Below are 20,730 nucleotides of genomic sequence, written 5' to 3'. Positions count from 1 at the left end.
ATAACCCATATCTAATTGTTTGCTGCTGCCTCAGCGAGGGGGGATGGGAGGGAGGAAGAGGGATAAAAATTGAAACCCAAAACTATAAATAAAAGTTTATTATTAAAAAAAATTAAAATTTTTTTTTGAAAAAGAAGCATGAAAAAGCTTATGGAATGGAGGGGAAGATGGGAGAGGCACGGGTGTGTGTGTGTGTGTGTGTGTGTGTGTGTGTGTGTGAGTGAGCCTTACTCTCATCAGAATTGGCTCAAAGAGGGAATAACATATACACTTATCTTACCCTGTGGGAAAGTAGGAGGGGGAAGGGATGGGGGTGGGGTGCGCATGTTTAAAAGAAGGAGGGCAGATTGGGGGAGAGGACAGTCAGAAGCAAAACACTTTTGAGGAGGGATAGGGTGCAAGATAGAAAATAGAGTAAATATCATGGGGAGGGAATAGGATGGAAGGAAACACAGTTAGCAATAGTAACTGAAAAAAATTTGAAGCAGAGACAAGAGCAATGTAAGATCAGGATGAGGAGGATGATGAGGATGTTGAGGAGGAAGATAAAATGTATGTACTTACTTTGCTGAGCTACTGTGAAGAAAATTCTTTGTCAGGTATAAGGTACTATATAAATGTTATCTATTATTGTTGTTACAATAATTAATAAACATCATGGGTTTATTGTAAGGAAATCTCTTTAAAGTACTATATACATTACTAGCTGTGTGACCCTGGGCAAGTCACTTAACCCCAATTGCCTCACCAAAAAAAGAAAAAAGAAAAAAAAAAAGTACTATATACAAAAAAACAAAACAAAAAAAAGTACTATGTTAAAAAAAAAAAGAAAGAAGAGAAAAAGGGGGGCAGCTAGGTGGCATAGTGTATAAAGCACTGGCCCTGGAGTTAGAAGTACCTGAGTTCAAATCTGACCTCAGACACTTGACACTTACTAGCTGTGTGACCCTGAGCAAGTCACTTAACCCTCATTGCCCAGCTAAATAAATAAATAAATGAAATAAAGTACTATAGAAATGTAGTTTACTATTAAAAAAAAATGATGAGCAGGATGCTATCAGAAAAACCTGGAAACATTTACATGAGCTAATGCAAAGTGAAATGTGCTGTATACAAAATAACAGCAATATCACAAGATGATCTGCTATGAATGACTTAGTTATTTTTAGCAATACAATGATCCAAGACAACTCTGAAGGACTTATGAAAAATGCAATCCATCTACAGAGAAAGAACTGATGGTATCTGAATACAGACTGAAGCATAATTTTTGTCAGTTCCTTTTTCTAAAGGTTTTTTTGGTCTGTTTTCTTTCACAAGCTGACTAATATGGAAACGTTTTACATGACTACACATGTATAACTTATATTGAATTGCTTGAGTTCTTAAGGGGGGGAGAGGGAGGAAGAGAATTTGGAACACAAAGTTTTAAAAATTGATGTTAAAGATTGTTTTTACATGTAATTTGGGAAAAAAATTTTTTTTAATCTTACTTCTCTATTTAATAGAATCATTCAATGGGATGGACAAATTTTCTTCACCAAATATGTGACCAAAATCAGAATTCACTTGATTCCTGCCTAAGTCACCTCCTCAGAAATCGTCTCAACCACAAACTCACCGTTATCAAAATCGATGTATTTGGTGATCTTGTGCCAAGTGCGGTAGTAAAAATGCCGGACCTGTTCCTTGTTTTTCACCATGCTTGCAGGTTTGCCTTTCTTCTTATACTTCAGGGCAATGTTATTCTGAATTGCTTCAAAGTCTTTCCCATGCTGGAAGATAAAGGCCAAGTTAAAAATGTAAGAGATAAAAACAATGCTACTTCCTGTCTCAAATAGATTTTTTCTAGTTCTTACTTATCTAGCAGGAAAAGGGGGAGACAGAGGACACTAAAGGAATGTAAACTATTCTTTATAATTACACTCATGTACTGATTTTCTTTTCAATAAAACCTGATGAAAAACCAAAAGACAATTATTATATATTAAATGATGAGCACAAAGGAGTAAACCTTGGAAGAGAAGTTTAAATGTTATCATGCTTCCCCAGTTAAAAACCATTATTTAGAACATGAGGTCACAGATACCCCAGAAGGCAGCACAAGACCCTGAAGCTCAACATTATGCATATTTGTAGTCTTAACAGAAAAACATAAATATTTATAAGTATTTCACATCCCAAAGAAAAACACCATACTTTAAGAAACAGGATACGGTATGTACTGAGTGTCCACCACCTTTACTTTAATCATACCATGAGGTATTAAATATGGCATTTTAATAGAACAACTCCAAATGTGTTAACTGTAATCTATGAGAGTACTTAAGAGAACAATTCTACATTTAATTCACTCATTGGTACTTATGCCCTTATTCTCTTTAATGCTTCTGTGCAAAAGTTAATCTAAGTTTTTTAAAACCTTTTTTGGAAAAGACAGTGTATTCACAGACACTGTGTGAGAAGAACCAGCTGCTAAACAATCTTAGTGTCAAAAACAAGTTGCTAATCACAAAAACACAAAAAAGAATGGTTGGCACAAGAGAAAAACAGAGGGAGGTGAAGATGTGCGTATTCGTGATGTCATGAATGAAGAAATATGGTGTTTACAATTTGAACATGGAAAGTGAGAAGTAGTAAAAGATAACATTGAGGCTGAAAGGGAGACGGGATAAGAGAAATAATAACATAGTTTAATGAATCTAATTAAACACATTACATGTGTAGTCATCACCAACTATGGAAAGAAAGGAAGGATAGAGAAAGCAACTCTGAGTTCTGAAGGTAAGACTCAAGAACTGAAAAACAATGGAAAAATCAGTAAACAGGTAAAAGGAAAATAAAACGACAAATCACTGAAGAAAGTGAAAAGACAAACGTAGTCAAGGAGGAAGATATAAGATATAATCAAAAGTATGAGCACAGATTGCAGCAACAGGGAAGGAACTTCAGTTGTTATTTTTAAAAGAGAGAATAATTACATAGATGTTATTTCTAAAAAGTTAAAATATTTGGAGATATATTTTCTTGTCTTTTATCACCACAGAAGAATTTCAGAATTACAAAGACTGCAACTAGTCAGTTCCAGAGAGATCACAACCTGCATATCCTACTTACCATTCTGCTTCAATTTCTGCCAAGATAGATGAAATTAACAATATAAGATGCAACAAATAAAAGAAATATCTCGGGCTTACTTTATCAATAATAGTTAGCATCAAATGATTAGCGGGGTTAAGTATAACTATATATAAAATAGCATGTTATAGTAGAGAGAAGGCCCACCTTAAAAATACTGCCTCAGACAGATAACTTCACCATAGGCAGGCAACTTGAAGACTCTAAGTTACAAAGGAGTTGTCTATTTTTATCAGTGAAGTGAATTTCTATACCAAAAGTTCCCTATACTAATGAATTCACAGGTTGAGACAGACAGAAAGGAAGGAAGGAAGGAACGCAAACTACAAATTAAATAGTTAGCAGTAGAGAATCAAACACTAACAGGATCAGATTCATAGGTGAAAGGAACTGTAAAGATCATCTAGTCCAACCCCCTCCTTTTATAGAAAAAGAAGCTAAGGACCAAAGCTCTTAAGTGACTTACCCAAAGTCATGATGGTGAAAGAAGGCAAAGCTGTAACTAGCCCAGAATTCCAACTGAGCATTCTCTCCACTGTCCCCTTTAATGAGTACCTTTCTATAAGATCTCACACACCTCCAAGGGAAAAGGAAGGTGAAGGACTTCTATCTGGTGACAACTAAGCAAAACTAATTTCAGTGAGATAACAAATTACTGAAAGAGTAGTTTTTCTCTCAATTGCTAAACTCAAATCAACAATGAAGCCCACTATTAGAAAAGGCTAAACAAGATAAGAAAGCTCACAATCCTCCCTAAAAACTGTAGTACAAAGAAACAGTAAGATATCTAAAGATAATATAAGGAAACTATTATGCGAGAAGAGGACAATTTATATACTCAAATTAGAAATCTGTTTTGCGGTGAGGACAGTCTAACAAGAAGCACTTTACTCAGAGGTCTCCTATGGGAAAAGCAGAGGAACACACAAATTCATTAAGCAACTGCTTTATAGAGTGGTAAACACCAAACAGCTACATGCTAAAAAGGATCACTCTGCCTCCATATTGTAACAATACTCTAAACCAATTCATCCTTAATACATATGAGGTCAAGGGCCTCCAAACTAATATAGTAGTCATCAACCTCAGAGAAAGAATGCTAACAGCTAATGAGATTCCAGGAAGGATTGCTGTTAAGTTCTCAATGTTCAGCCTATATTTGGAAGTGTCCTCTTTTCTAATTCTGATCATTTTAATAGGAATGTCCAAGTTCTATACCTCTCTCTACCTTAGACCTCCAGCCCCAGACTTTGGACTGCTGTAAAAGAAACACAAAATACTCAAGACCAGATCCCAACAGTCACCTTAACAGCATGAAATAAGAAAACTGTAACATGAAAGTTTAGAAACAGCTGTTTAGTGCTTTGTGTATTGTAGGTGACTGGTACATTCAATAGTCACTTTCAGGATCTCTGTTACTTACCTAGTGGTATGAAAATAGTTTATTCATTAGCACAGGCATGTGGCCAAAGTGCCACGAGAAAAGGGACAGAAAAAGAAGTGAGAACAAACTGACTGACAGAATGGATGAGGGAAAGTTAACACTGTGTTTTCTTTTATCAGTCCATCTCCCACCTCGTACAGTCCCTCGAAGAAAGTATTCTTGTCCTCTGTGCTCCACGACTCCCACTGGCGCCGAACCTTTTTGCCTTCTTCTTTCTCTCCACTTGAGGAGCCCAGGCTCCTGGTAGATGACTTAGAGCTTCCTGAAGGTGCACTGGGAGTGATTCCTGACACACTGCCAGAAGATGGCCCTCCATTGTCTGCCCCTGGGGGAAGGAAACAAAACAAAAAGTTATCTAATGGGCAGCTGTGGTGGTTATTGCATTAACTTAATGATATGAAAAAATTCTACAGTGATGAGTGGAAGATATAAAGGACATGTATTTGCAGTGATTTTTTTTCCAATGGTAGTGTTTCAAGCCCCATACTTATAGACAAGATTGAACCAGATACTCAGAAGTTATACAGGTCCCAGTCTGGTCAGGTTTTTTACCAGCCTCCAATTGCTGGGTTTGCTTCTTTTCTATGTAAAAATCAATTACTTTATGCCTCTCTGATCCCTAATCCCTACATCACACACTTTCACATTACCACAACTTACTGGCCCTTTGCACATACCTTCATTTAGTAATCCTTTATAATTATTGAAAGGAGAATACAATTCAAAAAGTTAATGACTTTCTTAACAATGGAATTTCATTCCAATGACAGTTGGATTACATAGGTCTTTAGCAATTAGCTCATTTTCAACAATGAAAAGCAAACTAATGAAGTATGTCTGTGCTGATGGTCCTAGTCTCAACCTAATAGTTTAAATGATGAATGATATCTACATTAGGAGACTGATAGCCCATTGCAAGAGTTTTTACTCAACTTTAAAGAGTACTAAACATACTGGACATGGGCTGACTGGCTGCTGTAAGTATAGTGCCAATGAAATAACTACACACAGAAAAATTGGCAATATAGCCAATAAAAACTAGAATTAAATGGTAGACATAAAGGACAATGGATCACAGTATGTTGATTCTTAAAAGTAAATTTAACTCAATTCATTAAATTTTTTCAAGTGTTGGAATGCTAAGTGGAGTTTGTTTTTTTTTTAAATACCAATACCTATGGAAATCAGGAAATGAAAACTATGAATTTCGATGTCTCTTCTGTATTCAAATAAAATTTGTATTAAAATCTATCTTAACATCTTCCCAAATGTTTAAATTCACATTTGTAATAAAATAGTTAAACGTGTTTGAAAAGTTTAAACGTTATACAAATTCTATTAATATTTCATGAATGAATCACTTCATCCTTAGAAAAAGGCCTGATACTCAGGAGTATTTTTCACTTTCAAAGCAAAATATTTCATTTCAGCATCTGAAGTGGAGAGATGTAATTTTTCAAATTCAATTCCTAGATTTTTTTAGTGATATGAGAAAGATGTTAAGAATGAATGAAATGGGGCAGTTGGGTGACGCAGTTGATAGAGCACCGGCCCTGGAGTCAGGAGGACCTGAGTTCAAATCTGGCCTCAGACACGCAACACTTACTGCTGTGTGACCCTGGGCAAGTCACTTAACCCCAAATGCCTCACCAAAAAAAAAAAGAATGAATGAAATCTATCTATTAAACACTTACTAACCTACAGACATCATGAATTGAATGTCAAACTCCACATGACCATAACAGAACTATCTTTCTCTCCAAACCTTCCTATTATTGTTAAGGGTACCACCATACTCCCAGTCAATCTCAGTGTTATCCTTGACTCCTCACTCCAGTAACACAGCTACCATCATAGTTCAGACCCTCATCACCTCTTGCCTGGACTACCGCAGTAGCCTTATAACTGTTCTTCATGCCCCTTTGTCTCTCACCACTCTAATCTAACCTCCACTCAACTGACAAACTCATCTTCCTGAAAGACAGATGTGACCATAGCCTCTTTCCCTTCTCATTAGTAAACTCTAGTGGCTTCCTATGATCTTCCGTATCAAACAGAAAATCCCTGAAAGCCCTTCACAATCTGCTTCCCTTTCTACCTTTTTCTAGTCACACTGGACTACTTGCTATTTCTTGCACCTGACATTCTATCTCCAGCCTCCAAGCCTCTGCACTCAAGAGCTGCTTGTTTCTTAAGCCTGAAATGTTCTACCTCCTCATATGCTTCACCCAGGCTCAAATACCAGCTTCTGAAGTGGCTTCTTCTGGTTCTTCTTGCTACTAGTACCTTCTCTCTGAGATTACCTTCCATTTAAATTGCACTGTACATACCTAGTATATAAATGGTTATTTCCATGTTGTCTCCCCCATCAGAATGTGAATTTGAGAGCAAGGGCCATGTTTTTGTCTTTCTTTGTATCTCTGTTAGATGCTTAATAAATGCTTCTTGGCTAATGACTAAGTGCTGAGGATAATACAAGTATAGTAGCGGGGAAGGTCCTGGCCCTTAAGGAAAAGAGAAAGACTAAAGTAAAGGAGAGAAGCAGTTTTCTCCTTAAAAAAAAAAAATTCTGGAAGAGTAACATGATGTAATGATATAATGGATAGAGAGGAGCTTCAAAGTAAGGAAAATATGAGTTTGAGTTATTCCACAGGTACACACCAGTTATGTGATCCTAGGCAACTCACTTATCAAAGGACATACTAAATGCTTACAAATGCTTTAGCTCAGGGGCAGCTAGGTGGCACAATGGATAAAGCACTGGCCCTGGAGTCAGGAGGACCTGAGTTCAAATGTGGCCTCAGACACTTGACACTTACTAGCTGTGTGACTCTGGGCAAGTCACTTAACCCTCATTGCCCCGCAAAAAAACAAAACAAAAAAACTTTGTTCATATTATCTGTCGACTTACCTACTAGGGAATGGGCCTTGGTGTTAAGTGTATGTCAATTCCCTACATAACTTGCACATCAGATATATCACTGATAATTGATACAAATATTTTCCACCATGTAGTTTCTCTTCTACCTTAATTCATTTTGATGACGCACTTTTAATTTTATGTAATCAAATTGTCTTTATCTTTTGTGAAGTCCTCTATGTCCTACCTAATTTTTACAAATAATATTTTGATCTCTAGCCTTTATTCAGCTGCCAAAACATTCTCTCTACAGAGATGCATTCTGGATTATTAGGATCATAAGCTACACATATGTAATGTCGCATTCTTTAATAGTTTTTCCTTTATCTGTATTTCATAAGCCAATGCAGGAAACTGGATCTTAACAAGCCAGGGTCATTAAATCAACTCATACTCACAGGACGAAACAAGGACAAAGTTTCCTCAAGAGATAATACTATGGGGGCAGCTAGGTGGCGCAGTGGATAGAGCACTGGCCCTGGATTCAGGAGGACCTGTGTTCAAATCCAACCTCAGACACTTGACACTTACTAGCTGTGTGACTCTAGGCAAGTCACTTAACACCAATTGCCTCACACACACACACACAAATTAAATTTAAAAAAAAAAAGAAAATACTATGGTGAACCTATTAAATGCAAATCTAGCTAATGGCTTAACACTTTAGTCAAGCAGTAGTAACAAGGAAGAAAAATCATTCAAACTAGTGATAACCTCAAACAATCAAAATAGTTTAAGGAAGAAAGAGAGAATTCATTATGTTGAGCACCAAAAGAATTTTTGCTAAAAAACTCCAATAAACTTAATCACATGAATGTTTTTATGCTACTGATTCAATTCAAACATTTAATAAGTGCCTAAACACACTGGGTATTTTTAAAATGGCTCTTTGCAACTTCCATCCATTGCTCTCTTGCCAAAAAGAACATGTCTCTGCAGCTCTACCAAGTAACAGCCTATAATGTCTCCTCCAAATCTATTCTTCTCCAGGTTAAACATCTCAAATTCTGATCCTCACACAGAAATAAATGCATGCCCTTTACCATATAGTTGTACTCCTCTAGATGTTTATCAATGTCCTTCCCAAGAGGTGATGCCCAGAAATGAATGTAATACTTGAGATGTAGCCTGACCCAGAACAGAGTACATTAAGATGTATCACCCTCCACATTCCTGGAAGCTATGTCTCTCTTAGTGTAGCAAAGAAGTTCCCAAACTTTCTTGGTTCATGGTACATTTTGCATCTCAGTCATTTTTTCAATGTCCCTAGACCACAAAAGAAATACTTAACAGTTCTATTTGTTGTGAGGCCCCCGGGTACCTCAGAAGTTTTCCGAGGTAAAGTGAAAAACCTTCTTCTTGAGAAACTAAACCAAAGGACAGACACACCTAAAGAGATAAGTGGCACCTGATGGGCACTGAGTTAACCCCAGGACCACCACCCTTTATTCCAGTCTCCCCCACCCCCTGGGGAGATAAGATTAGCTAGTAATGCTGCCTTTGTGGCATGAGGGGGAGAGAGATGGCTTGAGAGATCCGGAAGTGCCCCTCACCCAACTTCCCCCAGCCACCACCAGTGAGGGATGGTCCACCCCCAATAAGGGAACTTTCCACAGTCAGATGATCACCCCATTGGACCACCATGAGTACTCTATAAAAGTTCCTGTCTGTCTACTGCTCAAGGAGAAAAGTATCTCAGAGAGCCACACCTCTGTGCCACGCCTTCTCCCCATGAGAAGCCCAACAATTTCTCTCTTGGTTTCCTTTCCCTAGCACCTAAATAAACTATTCTTTTATTCTAACTGGATTTCTGTGCAAGAGAGTGTAATTCCTGGGGGGCAGCAAGGTGGCGCAGTGGATAAAGCACTGGCCCTGGATTCAGGAGGACCTGAGTTCAAATCCAGCCTCAGACACTTGACACTTACTAGCTGTGTGACCCTGGGCAAGTCACTTAACCCCCACTGCCCTGGGGGGGTGGGAAGAGTATAATTCTTTAAAGAGGAATTCCTAAGAACCCCTATCCCAAACCCCCACTATTTTCCCCATAACACATTCATTAAGTAGTTAGGTCCAAGCAACTTATTAAGTATCTAGGTCCTAACAACTCCATATTGAAAAAGTTTGAAAAAATTGCATCTGAAAAAATACACAGAAGCTGAAAGGGAAAAAAAAACATTTTTAGTTCATTTCTTAAGTAACCACAAATACTTAATAATGGAATGTGTGTGCCTGTTGGGCACTGTACATCTTCTCAAACTTTGGAATCAGATTAGACACCATCATTCTCATTTCCTACTCCACATGGATTTTCATGTGGTAGCTGCATTTTATCACAGCAACCAACAAAAATCCAGCTTGGCCAAGATATGACATCACAAAACTACTAGTTGTTTTTTTTTTAATCATACATTGAGAACATTATTGAAATGAACTGTAATATGAGGGCAGCTAGATGGCGCAGTGGTAAAGCACCGGCCCTGGATTCAGGAGTACCTGAGTTCAAATCTGGCCTCAGACACTTAACACTTACTAGCTGTGTGACCCTGGGCAAGTCACTTAACCCCAATTGCCTCACTAAAAAAAAAAAATTTAACAAGAAATGAACTGTAATATGAAACTATAAACTATCTTGAGCTTATAGAGCACATGGTATCTGAGAATTCTCTGATAGATGTCAAATATCACTGTTTACCTTGAAAATTTAAAATATCTCATAGTACCATTTAGCCAACATGGTGCCACAGTGCATGTGGGAACCTTATGTAAAGCCTAAGATCTCATCAGTTTCCTAAGCTGATTGCTTTCTTGGATGACACACCCTCCTACTGAATTATAAGTTCAGTGTCTATTAAAATACAAAGATCAACTGCTGTTTACCCATATGTCCCCTATCTTGAACTTAAGTTTACTTTACAAGTAAAATGGTGAGTATTTATATGGCACTTTAAAGTTTACAACGTACTTTACAAATACTTTCATTTTATCCTCACAATAAGTTTGAGAGGTATTATTACCATTTTACAGATAAAGAAAGTGAAGTAGACAGAGGCTAAGTGACTTGTCCAGGGTCACTCAGCCAACAAGTGTCTCAGGTTCAATTTGAACTCACGTCTTCCTGACTTCTAATCCTGTTCTCTATCCATCATACCACCCAGCACCTTGCTTCCTTGTGCAAACCTCAAAACATCATGGAGATTGTAGTTATAATCATTATTATCACTATTCAGCTCAATGTTCTAGACTATTAAGATGTTTTTACAACCTGACCGTGACAATACAGAACTAAGCACAGATCTCTGGGGCATACCACTAAACCCCTCCTTCCAAGGTAACACTGAACTATATTAATGACAAGTATCTGAGTCTGGCCATGCAAACAATTTTGAATATCTAACTGCAATGTCAACTAGTATACTTCTTTCCACCTTTTCCAAAGAATAGCATAAAAGACTATCAGCTACTTCACTAAAATCCAGATAATCTAAACCCCCTTAATTCCCTTAATCTACATGTATAGTAACCTTGTCAAAAGGGAAATAAAGCTATTCTTTGAAGGATGAAAAAGTGCTACCTCTTTTGTATCACCACCTATTTTTGTAGACATTCATTCACCAACCATCCTTTATAATATATTCCAGAATTTTGAAGGAACTGAAGTAAAGCACACTAGCCTAATGTTTGCAGACTCCATTCTCTTTCTACTTTTGAAAATCAGGACAATTACCTGACCCTGTACAATTAATTCTTTATAATAGCTAAAAGATTACAGATGATGGCTCAGCAATGAAACCTATTAATTCTTACAGCATATGGCATTGTTATTCATTTGGACCAAGTGCCTTTTTACTATCCCATTATTTGTCTTGGTTTTTCACTTAAGTGAAAAAGGAAAAAAAAACAAAACAACCCATTGTGTTGGGCATAATAGTCCCTGTTCTCAAAGAGTTTATATCCTACGGAGGGAATACAACAAGTACACAGGTAAGAAAGGAAGTGCCAAATAAACTGTGAAGAGCTGCAGGTGAGGCAAGAATGCATTCCAAACAAGGTTCACCTGTTCAAAGGCAGGGAGGTGGGAAATGGAATGTCGTACTAAAGAAGCAATTTGACTGAAACAGGGTACAAACATGAATAATATGAAATAAGACCGTTAAAATAGGTGAGATAGGGGCAGCTAGGTGGCTCAGTGGATAAAGCACTGGCCCTGGATCCAGGAGGACCTGAGTTCTTGACACTAGCTGTGTGACCATGGGCACTTAACCCTCAATGCTCTGCCAAAAAAATGGGATATCAGGATAAGACTTGTTCATTTTATCTTAGAAGTATCATCAGGGAGTAACTGAAAAGTTGTGAGTGGGAAAATGACAGTAAGATATATTTTAGGAATACCAATTTAGTAGCTGTGAGGAAGATGGAGAAGAGACTAGAAATGGGGAGATCAACTAGGAGATTACTATAATACCCCAGGCAAGAGGGTTATAGAAATTGTTTAAATAGACAGGGGATGTGTGTGAGAGATGTTATGGAAGAATCAATAAGAACTGACAACTGATGGTGAGGGATTAGGAAGAGTTAGTGGTGACTATGAAGCTATAAACCTGAGGGAGACTGGGAAAAGTAGTGTTCAGAACAGATAAACATTAATGTGAAGAAGGAATGAGTTTGGGAGAAAATTAGTTGTTCTGTCTGGTCAGCAGGCAGTTGTAGGTAGAGGACTGGAATTCAAGAGTTGGAGGTTGAAGGTATAGATTTAGGAGTTGTTTGTATAGAGGTGATAATTAAACCCATTCCAAGGAAGAGAGAACCCAAAGAGTCTTGGGAGATACCTACACATAGGAAGAAGAAACAGAAGAATAAACTAACAAAAGAAACTGAAAAAGAACGAACTCACAGCCAGACTGAATGTCTGCCCAAAAACCTGAAATTTGTGCCAGACCAAGTAATAATCAAAAAGTAAAACAAGAGGGGCCAAGTTCTCTCTATCATCAGTGCCACAACCCGGCTACCCTCCCCAATTTCTCCAAGATGACTCCATTATGTCACCACTGTGGTTTTGGTCAGCAGGGCCCCGTACTAATTCTGGTATCTCTTCTTGAACTCTGGGGTTTGATTCTGAACTTTAAGTTAAACAGGCATAAACAAGATAATAATGTTTACCTGCTTTTTGGATTTACACTTCTGGAATCCTTGACGGCTGCTGAAACTGTGGCATTCTCCGATATGCACGTTGTTCTACATGCTTTTATGCTGACTACTTCAGTATTCCTTGACTACATACACTTTACAATCTAAGAGATTTTTCAGCAAATTTGGAAGAGGGCTCTTTACCTTTTTGTTTATTTTGTTCTTGTCAGGATTCTTGAGGTTATTCTATGATAATGAATTGGTGGAAGTAAACTCTTCTGAGATGGAGCTCTTCTACTCAGGGGATTCATCATTTATGAAACTCATCTACTGATGCAAAGTATCCAATGAAGAGTATATTATTGCCTGCCATGAACCTCTACATGGATATCATCAATCTATTCCTACACCTATTGTGTTTATTAGAAGCATTTAATAAAAAACTTAGAAGAATAAAATGTTTGATAAGTAATAAGGCTTGAGATATAAATCGTTAAAATTGTTTTGATCTCTGTTTACTCCATTTCTGAGACTGAAGCCTTACTGGTGTTTTTTTTTTACATCTTCCTGATAACAAATTTTTGATTTAGAAGTTCTGAATGATCTTTCATATTACTTGCCATTTGATTTAGGATTCTCTTTCAAAATGTTTAAACTCAGTAACTCTAATCATATTTGCTCTTTGTAAAGACTAGAATTAGGTTTTGCACCCAGGATAATTCCTGATTAAAACTTTTTGTTACCTTTGATTTCAGAAATGAGACATTAAAAATCTTATTGTCTTAATTTTCCCTGTTCTAAATTTGCCATAGGTTGGTAGTTCATGATTCAGAATTGCTTCATAAATACATGATATAACATTAAGGCTTTCTTTGCATAGCGATTTCATTTTTATATTTTTCTTTAAACACTATCCTGAAAGTTTTTATTAGATTTGCATTATATTTTGAAGACCTTAGTTCCATTATTATTTTGAATAGTGTAAATCCATTTGTACTAAAAATTTTTAATCTTGATGAGAAGGAAAATAGAGCCAAGCAACTGACACTTTCAGAATTATTCAGTATTGTAATTAAATCGATTTTGGATCATCCTTATTGCATAAACATCAACAAATATTTAAATGTATAGACTTAATTTTAAATTCAAAATATGTTCCTGTATTTCAGCTGTGTCTATGATGTTAACCTACATTTCAAAATGTAGGCAGAAAAGAAGAAAGAAATCCAATTAGAAAATAAAGTACATGACTTTTTTCAACCCAGAACTACACAAAAGTCAGCCAGAAGCCAATGAGCAACAGGAAAGGGGACCACTAGCAAAGCCAGAGCCAGCACAAGCAAATAAGCCCCAAACCTGGAACCTGACCAGAGAAATACCAAAAACACATATAACCTTCAAGACTCTGAGGCAGCAAGAAAGGAAGTCTCTTAAGGAAAGCCCCAGGATGCTTGCAAGCCCAAAGTAGGGATCCTGGAAGCCAATGGAAAAGTAGTGCCCGTGCAAGCATAGCAGGTAGCCCAGTTGTGATCTGGTAGCCTCAACCAAGGGCTCCAAAGGTGTGTTGGAACTCTGTTCCAAGCCACCAAAGATGACCCAGGGCCCCCAAAATGCAATATGCTGAACCTTAAAGATCCAGAGGGCCTATCCCCAAAAAGTGAAGGTCTGCACAGGAACCCAGGGAGACCAAAGAGAGCCCACCACTCTACTCAAAAAAAGCAGTGCAGGGCAAAGCCTGGCACGGGCACAAAGTCCTAATTCAGGAAATAATGCTGGACATATGAGCACTACAGGAAACACATCTAGCAAGATGTGCTCAAACCCACAAAACAGTAGAGTAATGATGTAAAAATTACAGTGACTCAAAGGACAAAATGGACATTCTATAATGTCATAAATGTATAGGTAAAAGAAATGAAGCAAAACATAAGAATGAAATAAAAGGTCTAAAGAACTAGAAGAACAGCTTAGAGAAGAGAAGAGTGGTAAACCTTATACAAAAAAAAAAATGGACTTCCAGGGCAGCTAGGCAGAGCAGTGGATAAAGCACCAGCCCTGGATTCAGGGCCTGTTCAGGGCTAGATTCAAATCCAGCCTCAGACACTTGACACTTATTAGTTATGTGACCGTGGGCAAGTCACTTAACCCTCATTGCCCCACCAAAAAAATAAAAGGACTTCCTGAAAACTGGATTAGACCAAACAGAAATCAATGCAAAAGTAGAAAAAAATATATATATATATATATATTTTTTAAATGACCTGGAAAACAGATTAAGTAAAGTTTATGTAAGAATTACTGGTCAACCTGAAAATTATGATAAAAATAAATCAATGAAAACTGCCAGAGTGATTAGAACTAGAAGGCAAAGATAAGAAATTCACTGATCATCTCTGAAAGGAACCCAAAAAGGAAAAGTTCCAGGTATGTCATAACCAAAATGCTGAGCTCCTACAGCAAAGAAAAACTACTGTAAGCAACCAGAAGGATACCTTCAAATACCAAGCATCTCCACAGTCAGGATGATACAAAATCCAGTAGCTTCTACTATAAACCACAGATCTTGGAATGCAATATTCAAGAAGGCAAAAGGTAGACTTATATAATTAATCACTTATACTATATTAGATTGCTTGCCATCTTGAAAACAGGAGAGGAGAGAGAAAGAAAAATTTAGAACTCAAAAGCATATTAAAAAATGTTTTTCGATGTTGAAAATTGCCTATAGTTGGAAAAAATAAAATACTATTTACACTTTTTAAAAATCACTTATACCACAAAGCTGAATATAATCCTCGGAGTTAAAAAAAAAAAGGCTTTTAATGGAATACAGGGATTTTAAGTATTTCTAATAAAAAGACCACAGTTGAACAGGAATTTTGAAATGCAAACACCAGAGTTAAGAGAATCCTAGAAAGGTTCATTTGAACTTTTATCAGGAGCTAGATATTTATCAGGGGGAAAAGGTCTCTTCAGAACCTTAATTCTTCAGAGTATTGAGTATACAAAGTGGACACAATGATTCCAGAAAGTTAATGATGAAACATGTTACCCACCTCCCAAAAGAGAAGTGAAAAGACAGCACAGAATGAGGCTCATTCTTTTTCTGGACATGTCTAATCCTTGACTATACATATAGTGAGGATTTTGTTTTTCCTTCATTTTCAATGTGGGGGGGAGGGGGAACCAAGTGGATTTTTGTTTACTGAAAAAATATATTTTTTTAAAAGTCAAAATAAAATAAAGTACTGAGGGAGTTAAATTAAAAAAAAAACTGAGGTGGTAGGGATGGATTAGTTCTGTTCTGAAACTTTTAAGAGAGGAAAGAAAAAGAAGAGTAAAATGAAGACAATACTAATGTAGAAAGTAGTAGACTTTTGTTATTTCTCTTATTTGGGATATGTGAGAAGAGTATACAGCCATGGAAGAAGAGACTGAGGGCTCAGTCATCAAATGAACCACACACTCTTACTTGAAACAGATAAGGAATGTTGGACACAAAGGAAAAGCAGGGATGAAGAAGTTAAGAGGAAGGATAGTACTGAGAAGAGAACAGACAAACAATACAAATTCCCTAACTCTAAAGGCAGAACAAAAAGTTGGGGGGAAAAGCCAAGAACTAGAATCTTATTGGTGGCCCATTAACTGGGGAATGGGTGAGCAAACTGGGTTTTATGAATGTAATGAAATATTAATGCGTCATAAGAAATGAAGAGAAGGACAATTCCAGAAATACCTAAATAGTATGAACTGATACAGAGTAAACAGAATCAAAAGAATGACTTATACAAGGTTGTTCATTTCCAGTCATGTCCAACTCCTTGTGACCCCATTTTTAAGGTTTTCTTAGCAAAGATATTGGAGTGTTTTGCCATTTCCTCCTTCAAATAATTTTACACAATGAGGAACTGAGGCAAAAAAAGTTAGGTCACTTGGCCAGGGTGTCAAGCTAGTAAGTGTCTGAGGCCAGATGTGAACTCATGAAGATAAGTCTTCCTGATTTCAAACCCAGTACTCTAGTCACTTTGCCATTTAGCTGCTGACTTGCACAAAGAACAAAATTAACGAAGAAAAACAACTTTTGGGGGCAGCTAGGTGACACAGTGGATAGAGCACCGGCCCTGGAGTCAGAAGGACCTGAGTTCAAATCAGGCCTCAAACACTTAACACTTACTAGCTGTGTGACCCTGGGCAAGTCATTTAACCCCAATTGCCTCACAAAAAAAAAAAAGAAAAGAAAAGAAAAGAAAAAGAAAAAAGAAAAACAACTTTTGAAAGACTCAGGGGAATACTGACCAATCTAAAAACCAACCATTCTCCAGAGAACCTATGATGAAGCATGTTACCCATCTCCTGACAGAGAGGTAATGGACTCAAAGTGCACACATTTTTGTTACCATGCTGACTTGTTACAAGAATTTTCCCTCCCCCATCTCTGTATTTTTAATGGGGGAAAGAGGTAAGGGAAGAAGGAAGGTAAGCAATTGTGAGGTCAAAAAAACATAGCTATTGTAAGAACTTTTTAAAAAAATGAACAAAAAAGTATTCAATTCAGAAGGACAGACAAGTAGGGCCATTAAAAATAATATTTGTAATTTTTTCATAAATATATATATATAAAACACAATCGATATGGAGATTAATGCATGCTAAACTTTATTTTTCATATCTACAACAATTTCTAAGATGATGTGGTCATTTCTACTCACAGTCCTCATAAATTCTACCCTAGCAACCATTTTTTTCCTGTTAAGTGAGAATCTGAACAAGAATAATATTTTTTCTTTGTTAGTTTCTTTCCTTTTCAAAGGTTGTAAAGGAATCATTATCTGTTTAGTTTTTGGCAGAAAAAGCGGATATCTAGGTAACTGAACTCCCACAGCTCATCAGGAATATAAGATTATCTGTGCCAGGGGTTATGACCTGTTTCCAAACCCCTCATCAATTTCTTCCTTCTGTCCAGGTGTTCTGTAAAATCCTTGGATCAGAAAAAAAAAAAAAGAAAAGAAAAAGAACTGTAGGGGCAGCTAGGTGGCACAGTGGATAAAGCACCGGCCCTGGATTCAGAAGGACCTGAGTTCAAATCTGGCCTCAGACACTTGACACTTACTAGCTGTGTGACCCTGGGAAAGTCACTTAACCCTCATTGCCCTGCGCCCCCCCCCCCCCGCAAAAGAACTGTGGAATACGGATGCAGATCAAACCATACTATTTCTTTTGGTTTTGGTGCTATTGTTTTTCTTTTTTGAGGTTTTTCCTTTTTGCTCTGATTCTTCTTTTGCAGTAAGATTAATGCAGAAATGTTTAATGTGATTGTACATATATAACCTATATCAGATTACTTGCTGTCTTGGGGAGGGGGGAGAAAAATATGAAACGAGAAATCTTATAAAAACAAATGTTGATAGGGTTGAGGTATAGGAGGAATAGACTCAGGGAGGAGGAAGGGGAAAGATGGTCTGGGGAGAGGTAGTTCACATGAAGGAAACAAGAAAAAAAGCTTATGGAGGGGAGGGGAAGAAGTTGGGGAGTGAGTGAACCTTAATATCAGGATTGGCTCAAAGAAGGACTAACATACATACTCAAGTAGGCATAGTAATGTATTTTTGCCCTGAGGGAGGGGTGGAAAATAAGGGGGGGGGGCAGACTGGGGGAAAGAGCAGTAAAAAGCAAAACACCTTCAAGGAAGATGAAGATGTTCTGCATTACTGCACAAGTATGACATATTGAATTGCTTGATTTCATAGGGAAGGTTGAGGAGGGAGGGAGGAAGAAAAATTTAGAACACAGAATTAGCTCAAAGACCTTAATCTCATCAGAGTGGGCTCATGGAGGGAATAACATTGACACCCAATTGGGAGGAGTAATCTAACCCTACAGGAAAGTAGGAGGGGAAGAGGATAAGGAAGGAAGGGTGAAAGAAGGGAGGGCAGAGTGGGGGAGGGAACAGTCAGAAGTAAAACACTTTTGAGGAGGAATAGGTTAAAAGAAGATAGAAAATAGAGTAAATATCATGGAAAGGGAATAGGATGAAGGAAAATAGTTATGATGATTGATTATAATGGCAAAACGTATGGTACCTACTTTGCTGGGCTATTATGAAGAAAATTCTCTGTCAAGTTTAAAGTACTATATACAGGTTATGATGAACAGGATACTATGAGAAAAACCTACATGAACTGAAACAGAGTGAAATGTACTGTATACAAAATAACGGCAACAGGGTAAGATGATCTGCTGGGAAGCATGTGGTTATTTTTCAGCAAGGCAATGATCCAATATAACCCTGAAGGACTTATGAAAATTGCAACCCATCTACAGAGAAAGAACTGATGGTATCTGAAACAGGTGGAAACACATTTTTTTAATCATTTTTTTTTTCCTCTTTGACAATTCCTTAATCTGAAGTTTGGGGGTTTTTTTTTGACTGTTCTCACAACCTAGCTAATGTGGAAATGTTTTCCATGACTACTCATGTATAACTTATTTTGAATTGCTTGAGTTCTTGTGGGTGCGGGATGGGAATGGAGGGAGGAAGAGAAATGGGAACAAAGTTTTGAAAAATTGATGTTAAAATTTGTTTTTACATGTATTTTGGAAAATAAAATTCTATTCAATACAAAACAAATGCTGAAAACTATCTCTACATGTAACTGGAAAATAATAAAATGCTTTTATAATTTAAAAAAACCCTTGGATCACTGTATCTCCTATTTCTATCTCCACTTATCTTTATTCAGATATTTTCCATCATGTTTCCTCATGCCCTTCCGATTTGTAGACATTCTCACATGAACCTATTTTCTCAATATATAATGCTATCTTAGCCTTGCAGTTTCTTCTGAATAAGGCATACCACTCCAGTCATGTTTCAGTCACAAGTCTCATACCATCAAATTTCAAATCACGCCAATGAAGTTAAATGTGCCTTTCTGTATTAGACCTTCTAGTTAGTCTTGCTTACTAGCTATACTTCATGTTCCCTGCTATTTCAATTAGTTATACATTAACTTAAGAAACATTTATTATCCACTAGTTAAAATACAAAGTTCACCCAAGAGGAGTCCCTGTTCTCATGTAGCTTACAGTTTAGTGAGACAGAGTAACAAGACACATAAAACTAAATGACTCTAATTCGTAAAAAGTCCCTGAGAGGTACCAACAAAGCACCACATGCAATAGCAACATTTCAGGTTTAAGTTAGGAGTTCTTAACCTAAAGTACTGTATTTCAATAAAATGAGTTTCCTTTGTCAGTGATAAGCATTTATTAAGTACCTACTATGTGACAGGCACTATGCTAAGTATTTGAGATACAAAGAAAGGCAAAACAAAGTGCCTGTTCTCAAGGAGTTCACAGTCTAATGGGAGACAACATGCAAACAAATATGTACAAATAAGCTCTGTACAGGATAAACAGAGAGTAAATAAGGGAGAGAAGGTACTCTAATTAAGAAAGACTGGGAGGGGCAGCGAGGTGGCGAAGTAGATAAAGCACAGGCCCTGGATTCAGGAGGACCTGAGTTGAAATCCAGACTCAGACACTTGATATTTACTAGCTGTGTGATCCTGAGTAAGTCACTTAATCCTCAATGCCCCAGAAAAAAAAAGAGAGAGAGAGAGAGACACTAACTGAGAAAGGCTTCCGATAGAAGATAGGATTTTTCTTGAAGGAAGCCAGGGAAGACAGAAGACAGAGATGAGGAGGAAGAACTTTCCAGGTATAGGAGAGGTCAAGAAAAAATGTCCAGAGCCGGGGGCAGCTAGGTGGTGCAGTGGATAGAGCACCGGCCCTGGAGTCAGAAGGACCTGAGTTCAAATTCGGCCTCAGACACTTAACACTTACTAGCTGTGTGACCTTGGGCAAGTCACTTAACCCCAATTGCCTCACTAAAAAAAAAAGAAAAAGAAAAAAGAAAATGTCCAGAGCCAAGAGATAGAGAATATCTTGTTAATGGAACATCAAGGAGACTAGTATCACTGGACTGAAGAGCACAAAGAGGGCTAATAAAGTAAAAAAATTGGAAAGGCAAGAGAAGGGGCTAGGTTATAAAGGGCCTTAAACACCAAACAAATGGTTTTATGCTGGCAGTGATAGAAGTCAT

General features: G+C 37.3%; 1 protein-coding gene across 2 annotated transcripts in view; it reads right to left on the bottom strand.

Moving 5' to 3' along the window:
• CRAMP1 (cramped chromatin regulator homolog 1) overlaps positions 1 to 20,730 on the bottom strand; it is a 115,091-nt gene that overhangs the window by 76,245 nt on the left and 18,116 nt on the right. For both annotated transcript variants that reach the window (XM_043969770.1, XM_043969764.1), the window contains exons 3-4: positions 4,714 to 4,907; positions 1,622 to 1,775 (exon numbers count right to left, since the gene is read on the bottom strand). In XM_043969770.1, coding sequence (XP_043825705.1) covers positions 1,622 to 1,775; positions 4,714 to 4,907 — 348 coding nt within the window. The remainder of the gene's footprint in view (positions 1 to 1,621; positions 1,776 to 4,713; positions 4,908 to 20,730) is intronic.

Source organism: Dromiciops gliroides, chromosome 1 (assembly GCF_019393635.1).
Source record: "Dromiciops gliroides isolate mDroGli1 chromosome 1, mDroGli1.pri, whole genome shotgun sequence".
Taxonomy (NCBI): Eukaryota; Metazoa; Chordata; class Mammalia; order Microbiotheria; family Microbiotheriidae; genus Dromiciops; species Dromiciops gliroides.
Note: the sequence above shows the minus strand (reverse complement) of the source record. Positions and strands in the feature narration are given on the sequence as shown.